This window comes from Oreochromis niloticus, linkage group LG22 (assembly GCF_001858045.2).
Source record: "Oreochromis niloticus isolate F11D_XX linkage group LG22, O_niloticus_UMD_NMBU, whole genome shotgun sequence".
NCBI lineage: Eukaryota > Metazoa > Chordata > Actinopteri > Cichliformes > Cichlidae > Oreochromis > Oreochromis niloticus.
Genome location: NC_031985.2, coordinates 37,646,154 through 37,667,373, shown reverse-complemented (window position 1 = coordinate 37,667,373; position 21,220 = coordinate 37,646,154). Strand labels below are relative to the sequence as shown.

The window sequence follows — 21,220 nt, the reverse complement described above, 5'->3', positions numbered from 1 at the left end:
TTGTCGGCTAAAGTTACATTAGCTAAAGCAAACATTTCGGTAAAAGAGAAAAAACACACGTCATGCCATAAATTCAAAACATGTTCCAACTTTTGTAGCTCTCTTTCCTTATAGTTATAACCAATGTTACTCACCTTGAAAGCATATTCCAAAGAAGACGATTAGAAAACGTCCAAGTAAAGTGAGCATGTCGTTAACCGCCAATTCCCCATGATGCACCTCGGTAGCAGTCACGTGAGGCAGTTTTGAATCCTGCTGTGCTCAACTTACCCGCATTGTCAAGTTCACATAAGTTTCTGATTTAGCTGGACATGAGTTTTCAAGTTAGCTTTTTTTGGTGTAATTGGGACGTTTTTAACTTGTAATTCTATGTTATAACAACAACTTCAGTCATCTATCGTCAAACTGATATAGAATAATATGTTGAAATAACAAACAGCTAGAATTACATTTTACAGTGTACCAATTTGTTTATTTGGTCGTTCAATAAAAGGCTTCAGTTAAGAGTGAGAAAAAAATGTGTGTTCACGTTTGCAGTTTTGTCTTGTTATACAATATTTACAAAATTTAAAAACAAAAAACAAACAAAACACTACATTGTCAGAAATATTTGTGGGTGTTTTCTTGTACTACTTGAACCCTAAAGTGGCCCTCACATGAGATGACAGTGGCAGCAGTGGCACACAGCTCTTTTAATTTGAGACCCTTTGCGTCTACGTGCTTCTGACAGCTGTAAATAAACGTTGGGCTATGCATCCAATAGCACAGCAACTATGTGGCATCTTCGAGTTAAACTCGAAGCGATCAAAGCTGGGAGGGCAAAGGACCGCAGTACCGTTTTGTCCTCCGGGTGGGCGTGGTTCTGGCGTCAGGTAAAAAATATGAAGTGACAGGTAACTGTGTTGCTGTATTGGAGAGTGGTTGGTTTGGGGGGAGGACTAGTTTGACTTTAATGTGCAAATAAATATGCAAGCGTGGCAACATGAGTTTGTATTCGGACAAAGAATATTTTTATTCAGAATCAGCGCACAAGTGGAAATCATGCCATCTCAAGTAAAGTTGAGAATTTTGGAACCTGAAAGGCAAAGTGTACTTCATGGACAGCTTTTGTCTACTGTGTTAAAAGCAATCCCGTTAGTTAAACTGTGAGCTTCTAAAAAGAACTGTACAAGTTCGCCATGTTAACATCACAAACAATCTAATGAAGTAATTGCTGGTAGTCAGGTCAGCCAGCAGCGAGTTCGTCCCAGCGGCAACAGCGGGATAAACTCGGCGTCTCTCCCAGAGCCAGCAGTAACACCTCCACCGCCACGATCCGCGTGCAGCCTCTCCGCGTCACGGTACCGTACCGGCTTCTGCGTAGAATTCAACACAACTCAACCCGCTCCACTTCCTCCCCCTCTTCCTCTAGCCGGGAGCAACATAGGACCTACGACGTCCAGTTGCTCCAGTCCCGCCAACCCGGGTGAAAGTGACTCGGACGGCAACCTGGTCCACAGGCAGAGAGTGTCACCGCTGTACAGCAGGAGCTTGCCTGTTCCCAAAGGTAACCGCTTCCTGTCTAGTAAATGAGGTTTGTCCTAAACGCACCCATCATCGTTTAGCTTCGTGCTATGCTAAGTGGTGTTCAATCACCTACTGAGCGACTGCCAAGCCAAAGTAGCTTGACAAATTGGGCAATAGAAGGGTTTCGACGATAAATGAACAAATGCGTTCTCTGATTAAAAAAAGACCCAACCTGTTTTCGAATGGTTACGTTCCCACCTCGCGTTCGGCCTATGTGTAGGCCCCTGTTCAGTACTGGTGAAAATAAAATACTTAATTTTTCATGCTGTTTGAAAAGCAGGGGCCGCGTTGTGTTTTGGTGATTCAAAATACCGAGGAAAGGGAACAAACAGTCGAAGCATCTCATAAATTACTTAATTTCATGTGAAATGGACTTGCGCCAAATTCAAGATTTCATTGTCATAATTCAGACAAATGCCAGGAGTGTTTGTTTAAAGCCAGTATAACATTTATTATAACACATTTCAATAGCTAGCTGTAGTTTAGCGAATCATCCCCTTTGTAGCAAAGTCAGAGCTCACCACACTCGGGAGCTATGCTAGGCTAGTTGCTAGTGTTCTATCTGTGTCGTAATGCAGTCGACCTATCTGATGCTGGATGCTAGAAATAGCAAAGAGGTACATCATCGCCATATGTTCGCGATAGTTGGATTGTTATCATCCAAAGTTAAATACTATTTCAGGTCGGCCCATGCGTTCAGTTTTATTGTTAGGGCACTGTATAGCAACTACTTAAAATCAATAACTTGATATTAGCTGATTAACAGGATTTCTACAGTACAGTGTGACGAGGTAACGACGTCAGGCTGTAGACTCCAGTGTGGTGGCGATGATGCAGCTGCTCTGTCGAAGATAAACACGACTCTCTGATCTGAGTGTTATCGATGGTTATCCAGATTTCCATCAAACAGTTTTTTTTATTCATTTGCTAAATGTACCTTTTTGCTGCCAGTGGAAGGGAAATGCAATATGTTGTCAGCTGACTGTGTTTAGGTCCTTTGGTAATTGGGGCCTAAGAGACAAACAGAAACTATGAGCAAGTAGGCTAGTCTCTCAGCCTGCATGCACACAGAAGAATATCATCCACGTCTCTGTCTGTCCGTATATGCCAGTATTTATCAGTCACTATAAATAAGGCGTGTGCAACGCAGACACATGAAACATGCCATGATTATTTCTGTTAGCCTGGCTAATCTCTCTGGAGTAGGGTTATTACATGCTGTTATCTACACTTGACATTAATATCACTGCTTAAATCCAGTAATATCACTGTCTGGGGCACTAAATATGCCATAAACAATCATTATTTCTTTAGTGACATTGTTTAGCTATTGCTCTGGTTATTACTTACATTTTTGGGATGTTTTGTTTATTTTGTTTTTAAAATAATTTTTAGCTACTTCAATGGTTAAAGTAAATCAAATGATCCCTGGGCAATTAGTAATCAGTGGTGTATATTGCAGAGAGACATTAGTGTTGGCATAGACTAACACAATTCCTGGCCTGTACGAAATTTTTCAAAGTTTTTACATTTCATCATTATGTCCAGAAGTGTTGAGTAGGTTTAGGTCAGAACTGCAAGCAGGCCGTTCAATCCTCTCCATTCCCAAATTCTGGAAATGTGTTGTCATCTTGGAGTTCAGGCCAGACTGTGAAGATATAGGACTGCCACTGGTTGCAGAATCCCTTTCTTCATATGTTGCTGCATTGAGATTGACAATGATGACCAAGCCTCAATTTTCCAGTGTGGGCGATGCCACCCCCCACCATCCTACTGTCTGTGGAGCACATAAATGTAGCATGCTTTTAGCAGACAAACTGACTGCTGTGGCGTTCAAAGGACGGCTGTATGGCAAAGGACTGCAGTACTGATTAGCACCTGGTTGTAAGCAGTTGAGAGCATTTGTCAGCACCTGGGGTACCAGAAGCTTAAAACAAGAGTCATTAACACATTATATTATTTTTTTTTATATAGTTCATATATATTAATGTAAACATAAAATAAGTATTCAACACATGACCAATTTTCTAAGTAAATATATTTCTAAAGGTACTATTTACATGAAATTGTCACCGGATGTTAGTAACAACCCATCCAATCCACAAATGCAAAGAAATCGAACCATAAATCTCCATAAATTATGTGTAATAATCAGAATCAGAAGACTTTATTTATCCCCAAGGGGCAATTAACAAACAACCAAGCAGCATACGTTGAAGATAAGGACAATAAGAACAGGCAATAGGAGTGAAATAATAAATACACAGAATATACAGTATATACAGTTTTAAAATTACACAGTTTCAAAATTAAAGTGACTGAAGGTGAATAAATAACTGTAAGTGACTAAAAGTGAATAAAGTGTCAGTAGTGTAAGAAGAGTTTAGTTTATGTTTATGGGTGCGGGAAATGTTCTTATCGGCTGGAGTTAAAAACACGGGTGGCTTTGGGGACAAAGGTGGCTCTCCTCCTCTCAGTCTTGCAGGAAATGCAGCGGAGGCGTCGCCCAGAGGGGAGCCATTGAAATGCGGGATGAAGAATGTGAGAGGGGTTGTTGATGATTTTGGCTGCCTGTCTAAGGGCCTGTTGGCTGAAAACCAGTGCCAGAGTTCTGACAGGCAGTCCAATGATTTTAGAGCACACTGATGCAGTGTGCTGCAGTCTGTTCTTGTTCTGAAGGCTGAGGGAGTGGAACCAGCAGGTGATGGAGAACATCATGATGCTTTCCAGGAAGGCATAGTAGAAAGTCATCATGATGGGTGTGCTGACTCCAAAGGAGTTGAGTTTTCTAAGGAGGTAGAGCCGTTGGTGGCACCTCCTGAGAACCTCCTCTGTGTTGGCAGAGAATTTCAGGAGGTTGTCAAAGATGGTTCCCAGGTATTTGTATTCCTCAACTACCTCCACTGGCTTCCCGTGGATGGTGGAGGTGACTGAAGCAGCCAGATCCCTCTGGCTGCTGGAGAAGGTCACCACCATCTCTTTGGTTTTGCTCACGTTCAATTCAAGTTTGGAGCTGTCACACCACTCTACAAACTCCTGAAGAGTGGGCCCGTGGTGTTGTGAGGGGCCTGACAGCAGTGACAGGAGAACTGTGTCGTCAGCATATTTCACCAGGTGACAGTTGGACTGTGTGGATCTGCAGTCATTGGTGTAGAGGATGAAGAGCAGGGGGGAGAGCACACAGCCTTGGGGGGAGCCAGTGGAGGTGGAACGGAGACAGGAAAGAGAGTTGTTGACCCGAACTTTCTGAGACCTGTTGGTCAAAAAGTCCACTATCCACAGGATTAGCTGATCATCCAGGTGAAATCGGGTGGAAAGTTGAGTGGCCAGGATATGAGGCTGCAGAGTGTTGAACGCTGATGAAAAATCTGGGGGAGAAGTCAGGGAGCTCCAGATGTTTGTGGATAGAGTCCAAGATGAAGATTTTGGCATCATCAACACCTCTGCGTGCACGGTAAGCAAACTGGAGTGGGTCCATCAGGGGGTCAGTTGCTCTTACGATGTGCTATGTTATGATCTTCTCCATGGCCTTCATCACCAGGGAGGTGAGGGCCACAGGACGAAGATCATTCAGAGACTTTGGGTTGTTTCTTTTGGGGATGGGGATGGCTGTGGAATGTTTCCACATCTGGGAGACGGTGTGACTGTCAATTGAGTGTTGAAATAGAGTCCAGAACACACTTCCTAGTTGCCCTGCACAGAACTCGACTGCTGATGTTGTCAGGGCCGGGTGAGCTCCTTTCCCTGGTCCTCCTGAGGGCTCTCACCACGTCCTCAGTCCTGAAGGTGAGTGCAGACCTGCCAGGTTTGAGTGAGGATTCCTCAAGCTGAGCCATGTTGTCCGTCTCAAACCTGGTGTAGAAAGCGTTGAGGTCGCCAGGGAGGGAGGAGGGGTTGCTGCCCTCCACCTGGATGGGTCTGGGGGTGGTGACCACAGTATTCACAGAGGCCATGGTTTTGAGGCCCTGCCAGGCTGAGTGGAGGTCCCCTGTGGTGAATTTTTTTTCAACTGTGTTTTTATACTCCAGCTTAGCAGTTTTTATGGCCCTCTTCACCTCCCTGTTGACCCGCTTTTTATCCAGTGCAGAGCCAGTGAAGAAAATCCTCTTTTTTTTATTAAGGATTTCCTTGAGTTCCTTGGTGATCCAGGGTTTGTTGTTGGGGTAGATGCTGACTGTTTTTGAGGGGATAATGTTGTCAACACAGAAGGAGATGTATGATGTCACCGTGTTGACTTGTTCGTCAATGTCATCAGAGGGAGAAAGAAGGCTGTCCCAGTCAGTGGCTTCGAAACATCCTTGTAGGGTGAGGATACTTTCCTCTGTCCACTGCTTGATGTTTTTGGTGACCTTTCTAATCCTCTTGATGACTGGGGTGTAAGCAGGGGCCAGCAGGATGGTGTGGTGGTCTGCTGAGCCGAGAGGGGGGAGGGGTAGGGCTTTAAATGCATCTGGTACAGAGCCATAGCATGTATCCAGAGTCTTCCCCTGACATGTGCTGCATGAAACATACTGTTGGTATCCTTTAAGCAACTTGTCAGGGGAACAGTGGTTGAAATCACTCAGGATGAACTTGGGAGAGTCCGGTGATAATTGTTCCAGTTTGTACAGAGTGTTGGTGATGTACTCTGTGGCTTTAGCTGCATTAGCTCTGGGGTGGATGTAAACCAAGATGATGAAAAGCTGTGGGAATTCTCTGGGGAGGTAGTAGGGGCGCAGGGAAACAGCCAGAATAATAATAATAATAATAATAATAATGGATTGCATTTATATAGCGCTTTTCGGGACCCCTCAAAGCACTTTACAATACCACTATTCGTTCACTCTCACATTCATACACTGGTGAAGGCAAGCTACAGTTGTAGCCACAGCTGCCCTGGGGCAGACTGACAGAAGCGAGGCTGCCATATTGCGCCATCGGCCCCTCTGGCCATCACCAGTAGGTGGTAGGTGAAGTGTCTTGCCCAAGGACACAACGACCGAGACTGTCCGAGCCGGGGCTTGAACTGGCAACCTTCCGATTACAAGACGAACACCCAACTCTTGAGCCACGATCGGCCCGAAGCTCGATGTCTGTAGTGCACAGCTTCTCCCTCACAGTGACTGTAGAGCACCAGCTGTTGTTTACATACAGACACACCCTGCCGCCATGTTGCTTCCCGGTGCATTCGCGGTCTCTGTCCAGACGAAGAGGTGGTGAAAAGCCATAAATGTGCAGCGTGCTGCCGTCGTCGATGTTGTTTAACCATGATTCTGTGAATGCCAGAGCAGGTGGTTGACGCAGGCTTGCAGCTTGTCCAGCTTGGAGTGGAGAGACCACACATTAGCAAGGATAATGGACGGGAGTGCTCGTTGTTTGTGTGTCTCCCTCTTTAGTCTGGCTCTCACCTCACTCTTCTTTAATCCCCTCCTGGTTACCTTGTTATTGTGAGTTTTTCGATTTCCGTGTCCATGGAGTATTTCCTCGGGAAAGTAGTCCATGGAAGCGGAGTGGAAAAGCCGGAGGCCGGGTTGCAGCTGCGACTGCAGCTGGATGAGGGAGTCCCTGGTGTAGGTGAGCCTTGGGGTCATGTCGAGTGTCGAAAACAAGTCCGAAAAATCACAAAAATGAGGAAAAGGAAAAGAATACAAATATACCGAGTAGACGGCGAAATACAACAACGAAAAGAGCATTAACCTCCTAAGACCCGAACTCTTCCACGACATGCATTTTTAATTTCTCTTTGATATTTGGGCATATTGGGGCCCAATGAATGTAAAAACAAAGAATTTCCAGATGTTTTTTTTTTTTTTACCTTATTTTTGTTTTTAAGAAAAGTAAGAGCCACAAATGAGGATATTCATTTGAAAATTTGATAGAACAGTAGCAGTATAATGTCCTCGTAAGTGGATATCAGGCCCATATAGAGCAAAATTGAGTATTTTGGTCTAAATAACCCAAAATGTGATGTCCACATATGTGGACGGCAGGTCCTAGGAGGTTAAAGTTAGAAAAAGAACGCAAAACTGCTCAGCTGACTGGCCGGTCGACCGCATGAGCAGCGACCTGGAAATGAGAAATGACAAAGGGAAAAAGTACTGAACACATAAAGAGAGTAAGGTGCAAAAGTCATCACACAAGATGACATCTATCAGTAGTCAAAAAGCAATCCTGACAGTGCAAACTAATATCAGCTGGTTCAGTCCCAACCAATGGTCTGTAAAAAGGGTCTCATTACCAAGGTGTCTCAAAAAACATCTCATGATGGGTAAAACCAATGAGCTTTCTCACAGCACTTATTGTTGCAAAATATAAGGTATATCTTCTACAGAGGAATTTTTTCAATACTGACCGTAACAGTAAGGGCTGTTGGGATCATAATTAGGGATGGGTATTGATAAGATTTTAACGATTCCAATTCCATTTTCGATTCTGTTTAACGATTCGATTCTTTATCGATTCTCTTATCGATTCTTGTTTTTAAAAAGGAGAACACTAAGGTCAATTAGCTTAGAACTGTTTTATATCTTCTCTTTCAACAAGATAGAAATTTAGGAGTAACATGGCCTTACAAACCCAACAGTGAGATCTTAAGAGATCCACAGCCTACGGCTCTTCAATGGGGTGTCACAGGGTCCCCGGGGAAAATTGTAAACGTAAAATAATAAAATAAATATTCTTCTGTAGCAATAACAAAGTATAACATAAATTATTCTGTAGCAATTACACAAGAATATCCAGTAATGTCCCTGCCTACAATTAAACACATTCACTTACCATCTGCTGTGGCAAATGGCTGCAAGGTTTTGACCACAAACTTAGTCACTGCTCGGTGACATTCGGGCCTGAAAAGAGACGCTACCGGTAGACTGCAGCGACAACTGCCAGCGAGCGCCAGCCAGACTCTGTCTGTCTGTCTCATCATGGTCACCTAAATGCACAATGGCAGGTTTTGTAATAAAGCAGATCGCGCTAACATAATATGCACTGTTAGTTGATTATTTACCTGCCGCATTAATGGGAGATGACGTGCAAACGTTACTGCTGCTGCTGCTGGGTTGAGATTCACGAGTCCGGAGCGGAATTAAAGACATTCATTTAAGTTCATCGCGTGTTTTGTGAGCAAATGCTTTTGCATATTCGTAGTGTTTCCTCCCTTAATGAAATATCTACTTTGCAAGTATTGCAAGTTGCCCTGTTGTCATCCGTTCTCGTAAAGTATAAACAAACTTTTAAGCGTTTGAGCCGCTTAGGCGCCGTGTTTCCTGCCAGGTACGCTCCGACGCTCCACAACGTGGTGACGTCATTCGGGGCGACTGGAATCGATAAGGGAATCGTTTGCAAAAATGGCAAACGATTCCAAGGAATTGAAACAGTGGGAACCGGTTCTCAACAAGAACCGGTTTTCGATACCCATCCCTAATCATAATCCAGAAGTGGAAAGAACATCATTTTATGATAAACTGAACACGACCAGGTGCTCCTTGCAAGGTTTCAGACAGAGGAGTGAAAAGAATTGTCAAAGGAGTTGTCCAAAAGCCAAGGAACAGTTGTGGAGAGATACAGAAAGACCTGGAATTAGCAGATACAATAGTTTCAAAGCAAACAATAAGTAAAGCACTGAGCCACGCTCACCATGCAGGACTCCAATGCTGAAGAAAAAGGATGCTCACAAGTACATTTAAAGTTTACAGAACAAGATTTAGACAAGCCTGTAAAATTCTGGGACAATATAGTCTGGTCAGATGAGACCAAATTTGACTGCACCCCAAAAACACCATAGCAACAGTGACGTTTGGAGGTGGGAATAACATGGTGTGGGGCGGTTTTTAGCATACAACACTGTAACTAAGTCTCAGAGTTCATAGAAGGGGCCCATGAAACCTTCAAGATCTGAAGGCTTTGTGTAGAACAATGGGCCAAAACCAGACCTGAGCAATACAGGAGGCATCTTAAAGCTATCATCACCAACAAAGGTTTTGTACGATGTTATAAATACATTTCATTAAGCGTGTTCAATAGCTTTTTTTCTGGGTAATTTCTCATTGTTACCTATAATTTATGGACGTCTGTAGTTTGTTCTTTGCACGTGTGGATTGGATGGCTTGTTACCGACATCTGGTGAGAATTTCAGGTTAAATGCACCTTTAAAAATATATTTACTTAGGCATGTTCAATATTTTATTTACTCGCTCTGTGTATGTGTGCATTCTATGAAGCTCTCTGTGCACTAATCTTATGCTAATCTAAACTAACACAGAAATAGTCACTCCCTTGTGCAGGTCGGGTTTGTTATTTTTGAAGTCTGAGACAAATTCATCCGCATGTGGCAAGTCAGGATTCAGGATCAGCCGTTGCAGATTCTGTAGCTACATTACAAGCTTTTCAGATCTCAAAGCAATAAACCATCTGAGTACTATTAACAACACTAACTTTTTGACATACACATACCTGAACTGAAGAAACTAAAAAGAACCGAATTGTGAGTTTATGGACTTGCAAACAAGGACTGTTAAAATTCTCAAATTCTGAAATGGCTGTGTGATGTTGTTTTTTGTTTCAATAAATATATTTAACTTTATTAGCTGAGTGTCATTCACTCATTAGCCAATACCTTGAAAAGAAAGACCCAGATGGCTCACCTGTACTGACCTGTAGTGATACAGTATTACATATTAGTATTGACCAGTGTTGGGACTAACGCGTTATTAAGTAACGCGTTACAGTAACTACGTTATTATTGTGGTAACGAGCACGGTAACTAGTTATTATGCCAAAACCAGGAACGCGTTACTCGTTACTGGGATTTAGATAGACTCGTTACTTCGTGTGGTGGATATCGCATTAGCAAGTGGTGGAAGCCAGCAGGTGGATGAAGGAAAAGGGAGGCAAGAGGAGAGACCCGAAGCGGCCACCGGTCCGCGTGTCAGGTGAACTGAACTTAGACTAGAATAGCCTTTATTGTCATTGTACAGGGTACAACGAAATTGGAGTGCCACTCCCTTGGTGCAAAATGCAATAATAAATATAAATGTAAAATATAAAAGGTACAATAAAACAAACGTAAGTACTCAACAAAAGTAAGTATGATATTTACAGGATAGCAGCATTAATATAATGACAGTATGACAGTATGAATAGCAGCATAATATAATGACAGTGACAGTATGGTATGGCTAAGCAGGTTCAATTGTTTTTGTGCTTATTTACAACGGTGATAGCTCTGGGAAAGAAGCTATCCCTGAATCTGTTTGTCCTGGTTTTATGTGACCTGTATCGTCGGCCTGACGGTAAAAGTTCAAACAGTTGATTGCTGGGGTGAGAATGGTCCTTGATGATATTGCCAGCTCTGCTGAGGTACCGAGAGTTTGCAATGACCTCCAGGCTGGGCAGAGAGCAGCCAGTGATCTTCTGGGCTGTGTTGATGACCCTCTGCAGTGCTTTCCTGTCTGCAGCTGAGCACCCTGCATACCATGTTGTTATGCCGTACGTTAGGATGCTCTCTATGGTGGCTCTGTAGAATGTCACCAGCAGCCTCTCCTCCAGGTTGTTCCTCCTGAGCACTCTCAGAAAGTGGAGACGCTGCTGGGCCTTTTTTACCACCGCAGTGGTATTTGCAGTCCAGGAGAGATCATCAGAGATCTGCACGCCCAGAAACCTCATGGAGTGTACCCTCTCCACACGGTTCCCGTGAATGTAAAGTGGGGCCGGGTCTGCTCTGCCCTTCCTGAAGTCCAAGATGAGTTCTTTAGTTTTCGTGGTGTTCAGTTGGAGGTTGTTAACTGAACACCACTCAGTCAGTCTGTTGACCTCATCTCTGTAGTCCGACTCATCCCCCCTTGAGATGAGTCCAACCACAGTGGTGTCATCCACGAACTTTATGATGGTGTTTGAGAGATGGGTAGGGGAGCAGTCGGATGTGTAGAGCGTAAACAGGAGGGGACTCAGAACACATCCTTGTGGAGACCCGGTGCTGAGTGTGATGGTGCTGGACAGGTGGGGGCCGAGTCTGACAGACTGTGGTCTGTTTGTCAGGAAGTCCTTGATCCAGAGGCAGATGGGGGTGGAGAGTCCCAGGTGAGACAGTTTCTGGACCAGGATCTCCGGGATGATATGATTGAATGCTGAGCTGAAGTCCAGAAAGAGCATTCTCACATAGCTTCCTCTGTGCTCCAGGTGACTCAGTGCAGTGTGGAGCGCTATGGTGATAGTGTCCTCGGTGGATCGATTAGTCCTGTAGGCAAATTGGTGGGGGTCCAAAGTGGGAGGCAGACTGGCCCTGATGTGCTGACAGACCAGTCTCTCAAAGCACTTCATCACTACAGGCGTAAGTGCAACAGGCCTGTAATCATTTGGGCTGACCACAGCTGTCTTCTTGGCGATGGAGATGATGGTGGAGGTTTTGAGGCAGGGCGGGACGGTGTTTAATGACAAGGAAAGGTTGAAGATTTTAGTGAAGACTCCGGTCAGTTCGTCAGCACATGCTCTGAGAACCTTTCCACATATTCCATCAGGACCTGCCGCCTTCCTGGGATTCACTGACCTTAGGACACACCTCACTTGATGCTCCCTAAGTGTTAGTGTGCCGGTGCTGGGGGCGGGTGGAAGTGGTGTGACAGCTGAGGGTCTGGTCGTCTCAAAGCGGGCGAAGAAACGATTTAGATCCTCAGCCAGCGAGGCATCAATCCTAGATGTCGCCTGGTTATTGCTTCTGTAGTTGGTAATGTGATTGATCCCCTGCCACATTTTTCTGGGGTCGTTGTCAGCAAAGTGATCTTCAATCCTCCTCCTATAGGCAGCCTTAGCTTTCCTGATGCCTCTACTCAGGTCTGCCCTGGCCGCCCTATATGCAGCCCTGTCCCCTGACTTGAAGGCAGTGTTGCGGCTTTTTAGGAGGGATTGCACTTCGCTATTCATCCAGGGTTTTTGATTTGGAAACACCCTGACCCTTTTGTTGACGGTGACATTGTCAACACAGTTCCTGATGTACGAGAGTACAGTGTCCGTGTACTCCTGGAGGTTGTGGCTGGAGAATAAATCCCATACAGTAGTTGAGAAGCAGTCCTGCAGTTGAGAGAGGGCTCCTTCAGGCCAGGTTTTTATTGTCTTTGTCTGGGGCTTTGTTTTTCTCAGCAGGGGGGTGTAAGTGGGGGTGAGGGACATGCAGAGGTGGTCAGATCCAGCCAGGTGGGGGAGGGGTGTCGCTCTGAAAGCATGCCTGATGTTTGAATAGACATGATCCAAAGTGTGTTCTCCTCTCGTAGCAAAGTCCACAAACTGGACAAATTTAGGAAGCACAGTCTTTAGGCATGCTTTGTTAAAGTCACCGGCGACAATAAAAACCCCATTGGGGTGGGCAAGCTGTTGTTTGTTTATGGTGTTGAGCAAGAGGCTGAGAGCTGTGCCGACGGTCGCATCCAGCGGTATATAAACAGCTATCACAATAACTACTGTAAACTCCCTCGGGATGTAAAAAGGTCTGCACGAGACTGCCAGAACCTCCAAATCAGGAGAACAGTGTGTGTGAATGATCCTGCTGTTACAACATCACTCGTTATGCACGTAAACACATAGCCCCCCTCCTCTGCTTTTACCTGAGTTGCTGTTTCTGTTGTGCCGATGTAGCGTGCAGCCTGCTAACTCGACTGCAGCGTCGGGAATCAGCGGGTGAAGCCACGACTCCGTAATAAGAATAATGCTGCAGTTGCGTGCAAAGCTCGTGGTGGCTATCTGTAGCTCCAATTCGTCCAATTTGTGGGTGATGGATCTGGCGTTCGATACGAAAAGGCTCGGTAGTGCTGGCCGGTGTGGTTGTTTGCGTAGCCTAGCATCTGAGCCCGACCGGCATCCCCTCTTCTGCTTTCTCTCCCTCCGTCGCCTCGTATGCTTGCTGGGCGGGCAGACCATCCACGGTGACACTGGCGGTCTCGCTATCTCCTCCAGGATGTTGTGTGTTCGCTGATATTCGCCAGAAACAGACAAACTATATTTGAAACCTAGGTCAATTAGGTTCTGGCGACTGTAAGAGATGGCAGTGTTGCAAACATTTAAAAATATACACAGTAGAAGTAAAAACGAGCACCAAACTGGAGAGCTAAGAGCCTCTGCACCCGTGCGCGCTGCCATCTTGGAAATTAGTCAGGTCAGAAGTTATGACCTGCAGTCTATCTTGGTCAGATATAAACCAAGTTTAGGTGGAGTTTATTTTCTGTATGCTTACATTTTCGTACTGCGTGCTAGCTAGCATGACGGAGTTTCTATACAGCTGTGTGGGTGCTATGTTACTGATGTTGAACTTTATTTTGTTCATACGGTTAATTATTAGAGTTGCCAACCGTCCAGTAAAAAACAGAATCGTCTGGTATTCAGAGAAAATATTACGCGTTTCGTACTGAGGTGAAAAGGAACACAGTTTGTCCCGGACTTCAGCTACAATGAAAAAGACACAAAGCTGAAGCTGCACAGCTGCCTCTTCTTCTCTCATTCTCTCCTCTCCCGTTTCTACTTCAATCACGAAACTGATCAATGATCAGCTGATCGGCTTTTCTCTCTTGTTTATTTATCGCCCACTTTGTGCCAGAAAGAGGAAACCAGCGGATGTCACGTTAAACGTTAAACAACAGCAGCACGTTTAAGCTTGATCAGCTGTTGTTAGAATTTATTTAATATTAATTTCTAGTATCAGCTGATGTTTGCTGGAGCCACAGCTGTAAAGCTGCTGGTCATGATATCGGTTTGGTTATCTGGTGAGAGGGAAACATGAAGATGAAACCAGGAGATGTCCTTACTGAATCATTAGAGCTGAACAGGTGATGGAGAAACAGGTTTACCTTTTAGGTGACATGAATGAGTTGAAGGGAAGTTATGAACTGTTTCTGAGAGACAAATAACACCAGGATCCTTTTCTACGTAGCTGAGAGCTGGTAACTGTGCAGGGGCGGGTCTAGCAAAGTGTTGCCAGGGGGCCAGGTAGGGCATTAACAGGGAAAGGGGGGCACAAGGAAATACTTTTCTTTATGATTCTCATTTAAAATGTCTCGCTTTAAAAAAAAAAAAATTATCTGAGTCTTACAACAAACGATTGATAGATTGATACATATATACCATCAGAACAGTGTACATCACTGTCACAACAGTGTTTGTTTTCATTCAAAGGCTTTATGATTTTTCCTATAATGGTGGGCCGGTCTCTAGTCAAAATGCCCGGGACGATTGTTTTGTCCCAGTCCAGCCCTGGATGCAGCTCATCTGCGGTCTGGTGTTACCTACATCTTCCTATTCAGAAGGCAGAATTTCCAAGTTCTGAGTACAATCAAAAGCACCACGACTGCAGTTTTTGTGTTGGATGTAAAAAGCAGGCTAGAATCATGGCGGCGGTCAACGACGGTCCAGGCGTGGGATTTCTCTCGTGGAAATGTGCGCATTATTTTTTCCTTTCTATTGGTAGGTGGCACAGTGCACGTGTGGCAAGTAAGCAAGCTAGAAGACTGGCAGTCTGGCTGGGTATCCAGTTACGGAAGCAACACATTAACAAGAGAATTCTGAGTAAAACCAAAGTTACTTTCCCTAGTAACTAGTTACTCTGAAAGTAACGAGTAACTTGAAGTAACTGAGTTACTTTTTTAGAGAAGTAACTAGTAATGTAACTAAGTTACTAATTTAAAGTAACTTACCCAACACTGGTATTGACTGATATGAAAAAATGATCAGGATAAGTTTATGTCCCATTTCGCCCAGCTCCAGTTCCAAACTTCAGTTAAAAAGAACAGAATATCACACCACATTTTCATTATGCGCTTTATTGTGATACCTGACCACAATGCTTACAAAATGTAAAACAACGGCTGTGGTTTTGATCAATCCACTTTTTATGACAACTGAACTCACATTCTGCTTTAGTTCCAACGTCATAAGCCATTTTAGAGTACAAAAAAGTTATTGAGTGTTGCATAGCCATTAATGAATGATTTTTACCATTTTCTGATAGTTGAGTGAAGACATGACTCACATGAACACATGATCTCGATCAACGGTTCAACCTTTGTTGCTCCACGGACCAGTTTAATGTCAGACTATATTTTCACAGACCGGCCTTTAAGGTGTCGCGGATAAATACAACAAAATAAAATGATACGACCAAAACAAAAACTGTGGTATTTTGTAAATATAACAGTAAACGTGAATTCACTGTGTAATTGTGTAACTTTATTAGCAGCGTCCTCCTGAAATGCGCCAACAACATTGAGAGTAACATCCTCCTCTCTGCCCCTTAATGCTCTCTGGTCGCTATGGTAACGCGTAAATATTTCTTTCAAAATAAGACACACAACTACAACACGGGAAAAGACCCAGGGAAACCAAGTTAATGATAAAAACCCTGAAAACCATAGATTTCACACCCGAGCCTCAACTCTCGCGGCCCAGTACCAAACGACTCACGGACTTGTACCGGTCTGTGGCCCGGGGGTTGGGGACTGCTGATCTAGATGCCTAGAGAAAGAGATTTTTGCAGTTTTGGCTGATCGGTTAGTAAGAATCTCCTTGTCATTGGTCTCTAGCATATTGCTCCACTTTCAGGAAGATATTCTCCACTTTCAGGTTCTATTGCACTTGTTCAGGTTTTGCTACTGCTGGTACTTCGCAAGTTGGTACATAGGCTACAGGCAACTGCAATCTTACTGACTAAGGCAATCATGAGGTTTTTGGTGTGACAGCATCTATGTGCCTAATTTTACCTAACCAATTGGGGATTACAGATTTCTCATATCTACTATGGCGGACAACTCTTGAGCAATGTGTGCATGATGCCACCTGAGAAACTTCAATAGTCAGACGTGATAACAGATTTGGTACTCAAAGGTTGCCGAATAAAAAACCTCAAAAGTCTACAGAAGAATCCGCAACATTAAAGTGACAGTTTTCCAGACCCCAAACAACAAACGGCCGACCCAACAGCTAAACCAGGAAACATGAGCTGCTAAATTTGTTGCAGTGACACATAGTAGAGGTTTATGACTGTCTGAGCAAACATATCTATTTGTTGTGGCAATAAAGATGAAGGTAAGTTTACTTAATAAGGTTTTTGTTTTTTGCTTACTTTGTACAGGTAAATGACATTTGTTCATTTGCTCCAGCAGGAGGAGCCAAAGACAAGGATTATTGGGTTGGATTTCTCATTAAATTGCTACCTTCATATTTAACAATAATACAAGCTGCATGCGAGATATTAGTTATTATTGTATGTATTACAAATATTTGTAATGTCATAAATAATGCTTTAACATTCAACATTTTATTTTTTGCCAGTTCTGTTTTTATTTCTAAGAGCTATGAAAACATATACAAGTAAAAATCAACTTTTGTTCAATGGAAATAAAAGAAACACGCAGTGGCACAGTGATTAGCACTGTTGCTTTACAGCAAGAAGGTCCTGAGTTCAACTCCACCACCTGGCCGTGTGGAGATTGTATGTTCTCTCTGTGTTGGTGTGACTTCTCTCCGGGTACTCTGGCTTCCTCCCGAAGACATGGCGTTAGACGGGTTAGATTATTTGGTGAATATAAATTGAACATGGGTGTGAATGTGAGTATGAATGGTTGTCTTTCTCTCTGTGTTAGCCCTGCATCAGGCTGGCGACCTGTGGCTGGGATAGGCTCCAGCCCCCCGTGACCCTGATAAGGATAAACTGAAGAGGATGGATGATTAAACTCTGCAATTTCCCCTGCAACTTAACAGTAAGTTACAGGGTCTTCGCTCACATAAGCAACTGAAAATAAAGTGCTCTGCTGCTGGAAGAAAGTATAACTGAAAATGAGTTGCTCTAGACCAGGGGTCTCAAACTTGCGGCCTGGGGGCCACTTGCGGCCCACATCACCCCTACTTGCGTATATTACATTTCTTCACATCAATATATCTGAAGAAATGTAATGCAGCATGTTGAGTGCAATGTTAAAATAGGTTCTTTAAAAAGCAAAACATTATTTAGTATGAATGGAATATTAGCAGAAAGTAACAACTAATGTGTACACTTATGTCTGCATTTTTATTTTGTAAAATACGAACACACTTATAGCAGAAGTGCTGCCATGTGTCAGAAAGAGAGGACCAATTTATTTATTTGGTAGTTCAATGAAAGGCTTCAGTTAAGAGTGAGAAAAACATTTGCGTTCACGTTTGCAGTTTTGTCTTGTTATACAATATTTGAAATTTAAAAAAACAAACAAAACACTACATTTTCAAAAATATTTGTGGGTGTTTTTCTTGTTTGTTTGTTTGTTTTACTGCTTGAACACTAAAGTGGCCCTCACATGAGATGACAGTGCCAACAGTGGCCCACAGCTTATTTAAGTTTGAGACCCCTGCTCTCCACCCACCTTTACCTTATCTAACAACACACAGTTGCAACAAAAAAAGATGTCAAGTACTTTAATAGTTTTCCCAGTATGTTTATACATTTGCAGCAGCATAGGCTGTCATGAGTAGTGATGGGTGGCTGTGTAACCAAAAAAATGAAAAGGCTTGTAATTTAATAACAATGGTTAGTTTACTCTCTTAGTTGGTGAATCACTCACATCCTCAACTACAGCTGTTCCTGTGACAAGCACCTCAGTTTTCAGGGTTTTCACTAGTAAGTAAAATGTCATAAACCTTATTGACAGTGATGGTAAAAGCTTGTCATGACAGTGTAGTTGTGGTTCTTTTCACACTATGTTTTTCATGAAATCCCAGAGATGTGGACATAGATGGACACACATTCACAAGCACCCACGGAACAGGAGTTAAAAAAGAAAAACTGTGGCAAAGTCACTGCTTATAATGCACCTGACTTGTTTGGCTTGCATTCATCAAATGACACTGATACTTTGTTTTTTAGTAAGAAACTTTGTTTTTTCTTTAACACTTCGTGGTTAAAGAAAAGCTTTTAGATTTTTTCTCTGTGTTTAATTCAGAGAAAAAATTGAAGGCTAACTAACTTTGTTTCCTGTATTGGAATTTAAAATTTATTTTTTTCTAGTTTGATTTGATTTGTTTATCTTGGAGCAGCTTTGACCATGTAATTACCTCTGGCATTAATAAAGTGTTCTGATTGTCATTTGTAGTTCAGAGGATGTTATTAAAAAATTCTCAATCATGGATGCAAGCACGGATACAAGAAGTCTTCATACTGTAATGCAACGCATGTTGCACAGTGGAACAAATATAGATAGCAAATAATCATCTGTAATATCATTTTAATGTTTTACAGAGATTTTAATGTGTTTTACTTTTTTATTTTGAGCTTAGATTTTATTCTGTGGACTTACTCTCTGGAGACTATAACTGGACGGTGACCTTGAGATCCAGATGTGCACTACTCATCTTATATGAAAGATAAATCCACACAGGTGAGCCCACACACTTCATATGTTCTAAATGAATCTGTTATCCCCAGAAGAGATAAATTCATGGCATTTTATGGTTTAGGGAGTGGCAGGTTTACTTATTTATTGCACATCTCGACTGAGATGTTGAGAGTTATTGCTAGTCAGAACAATTTCATAACACACATTCATTGAGGTATTGTAGGGAAAACAGTTTTAAATTAACAGCTATTAATCTGCTGCTGTGTTGGTGTGTTCAGACACCTGGATATTGCAGTGACGAAACGCAAAAGAAGACCATTCAATTTGCTCTGCATCCTAGAGCAGTGCTGAGGAGTTCAAAGAGGTATGATACTAAACGCTTGAAAGGAAACGGTCCTTACTTTGATTGCTAGGACTATCAGCTATAAGCTTTAATATAGAGCTGAAACTGTGAAATTGAGCAAATCACAAATGTCTTTAACCAAAACGTTGTCCCTTTTTAAAAAGCTATTCATGGGAGAAGATTCACTCTCATATCGTCTCTAAACCAGGAACATCAAACTCGTTTTACATTGTGGGCTACATACAACCCACTTTAATCTTAAGTTGGTCGAACCAGTGTAACTGCCCTTTCTGTCAAAAAGAATCGGTCAGCACAACTCTTTGGATTTAAATTGTTAGGAATAAATGTGCAAAATTACATAAAAAGTTGGAAAAAAAGTCTATTTTAATTGGAAAAAGAGGAACTTTTCTGTCATTTCATTGTTTAATCTCTTAGTTAATTACTTTAGTATGACTGACTGTGGGGTAAGTCTGTTGAAACTGTTAAATTTTTTTTTACTAAAATGCATTTAAAACTCAAAAATTTATGCCCCCGTCACATTTTCCAAAGCTATCCAGTCGGGCAGGTTGGAGTCTTTGCTGGGGCAGTTTTGGCTCCTGCGCCTTAATCTTTGCCACCCCAACTCTAAACTACAATTCAGTTCAATTCAATTTTATTTATATAGCGCCAAATCACAACAACAGTCACCACAACTACCCTATTGAATATTGATTCTTGTTGTAGACTTCATTGTTAATACATTTTTAACATTTTCTCTGTGGTGACTGACTGACTTTAGCTTTGTTTTGCTTTTTGTTGCAGCTTTCATCGCCCAAAGTAGGAGGAAGTAAATTAATAAAGGCTCTATTTTTGCACCTGTATTGGAATTGTTTTTCACATTTGAAAAATCTGAAAATATTTTTATTTGATTGAAAAATCAATAATAAACAAATTGAGATTACATTTTTAAGAAAATAATAAATATTACTGCTCATTTAAATAAAGGTAGTCTCACACGTGCCAGGAGCTCTTCATTGAGGCATGTAGACTTGCTCAAGGGTGGAAGCTTTGGCTATTTCAGAAGCTGATTTCCAATAAAATTATCACACGTTAGACTACTAATCCATCTGATACTGAATTACACGACTTGGTGGACTAGTGCTGGCACATTCCATTACTTCATTTTGGAGCTTTGCTCACTACAGAAAGGGAAGTGATGAGTGGCCGACTGAGGTGAATGTAAAGAGATTTGTCTGGCTGTGTGGTTTCAGTCTGTAACTACTGTGCAAGGCCACATCATGTTCAAATTTGTGACTGTTGTATGTTACCATTTCATGGTGTCTGCTCTCACAGCTTCTGTGTTTTCCTTTGTAATTCCAGCAGAGTGCAAAGCTCCAGCACAGTAAAGAAGAACCCCTCAGTAAAGGCTGAATCTTCCCAGTACATTACAGCATCAGCACTCTGCCCTGATTAGTACCATCAGCCACATCTTCACCTCAGTCATCCACTCTCAGGTATCTCTGATAACTTTCTCAAGCATCTTGATCTTATGAGCCAAGTGTCCTGTAATGACCATACTATTTCAGAAATATATCCAGTTAAAATGTACATAAAGACAAGTGTGACATATCCGCAAATGTGACCTTGTCAGACTGCATGCCACTGATTGGCTAGTCAGTGGCATCACTCCCCTTCACGAAAATCAAAACCGCTGTTTTTGAAACCGGACAACAAGACAAATGGCTGCACAAAAAAACAACACTGTGGTCCCTGAGGATGAGAAAAAAACACAGATAGGAATATCATTGCTAGGGCTGCACGATTTTGCATAAAATGAGAATCACGATTTTTTTGAGACTGAACATAAAAACAATAAATAAACATAAAAACAATAAATGCCTCACATTTTGTGGTTGCCGCAAAATGTTGTGCTGCTTGAAATTCCGTCTCCACCGTTGCTCACTGCGTGTATAGAGCAGGTAGTGCAACAATAGAAAAATAGCAACAATAG

The 21,220-nt window shown here is 42.6% G+C and overlaps 1 protein-coding gene across 1 annotated transcript in view; it reads left to right on the top strand.

Annotated features, from left to right (window-relative positions):
* Positions 1-1,138: 1,138 nt before the first annotated feature.
* Positions 1,139-21,220, top strand: part of glcci1a (glucocorticoid induced 1a) — a 43,565-nt gene continuing 23,483 nt past the window's right edge. The window contains 6 exon segments of the mRNA XM_025902316.1: positions 1,139-1,546; positions 17,163-17,279; positions 18,829-18,929; positions 19,166-19,251; positions 20,590-20,641; positions 20,643-20,723. Of these exon segments, the coding sequence (XP_025758101.1) occupies positions 18,909-18,929; positions 19,166-19,251; positions 20,590-20,641; positions 20,643-20,723 (240 nt within the window). The 5' untranslated portion in view covers positions 1,139-1,546; positions 17,163-17,279; positions 18,829-18,908.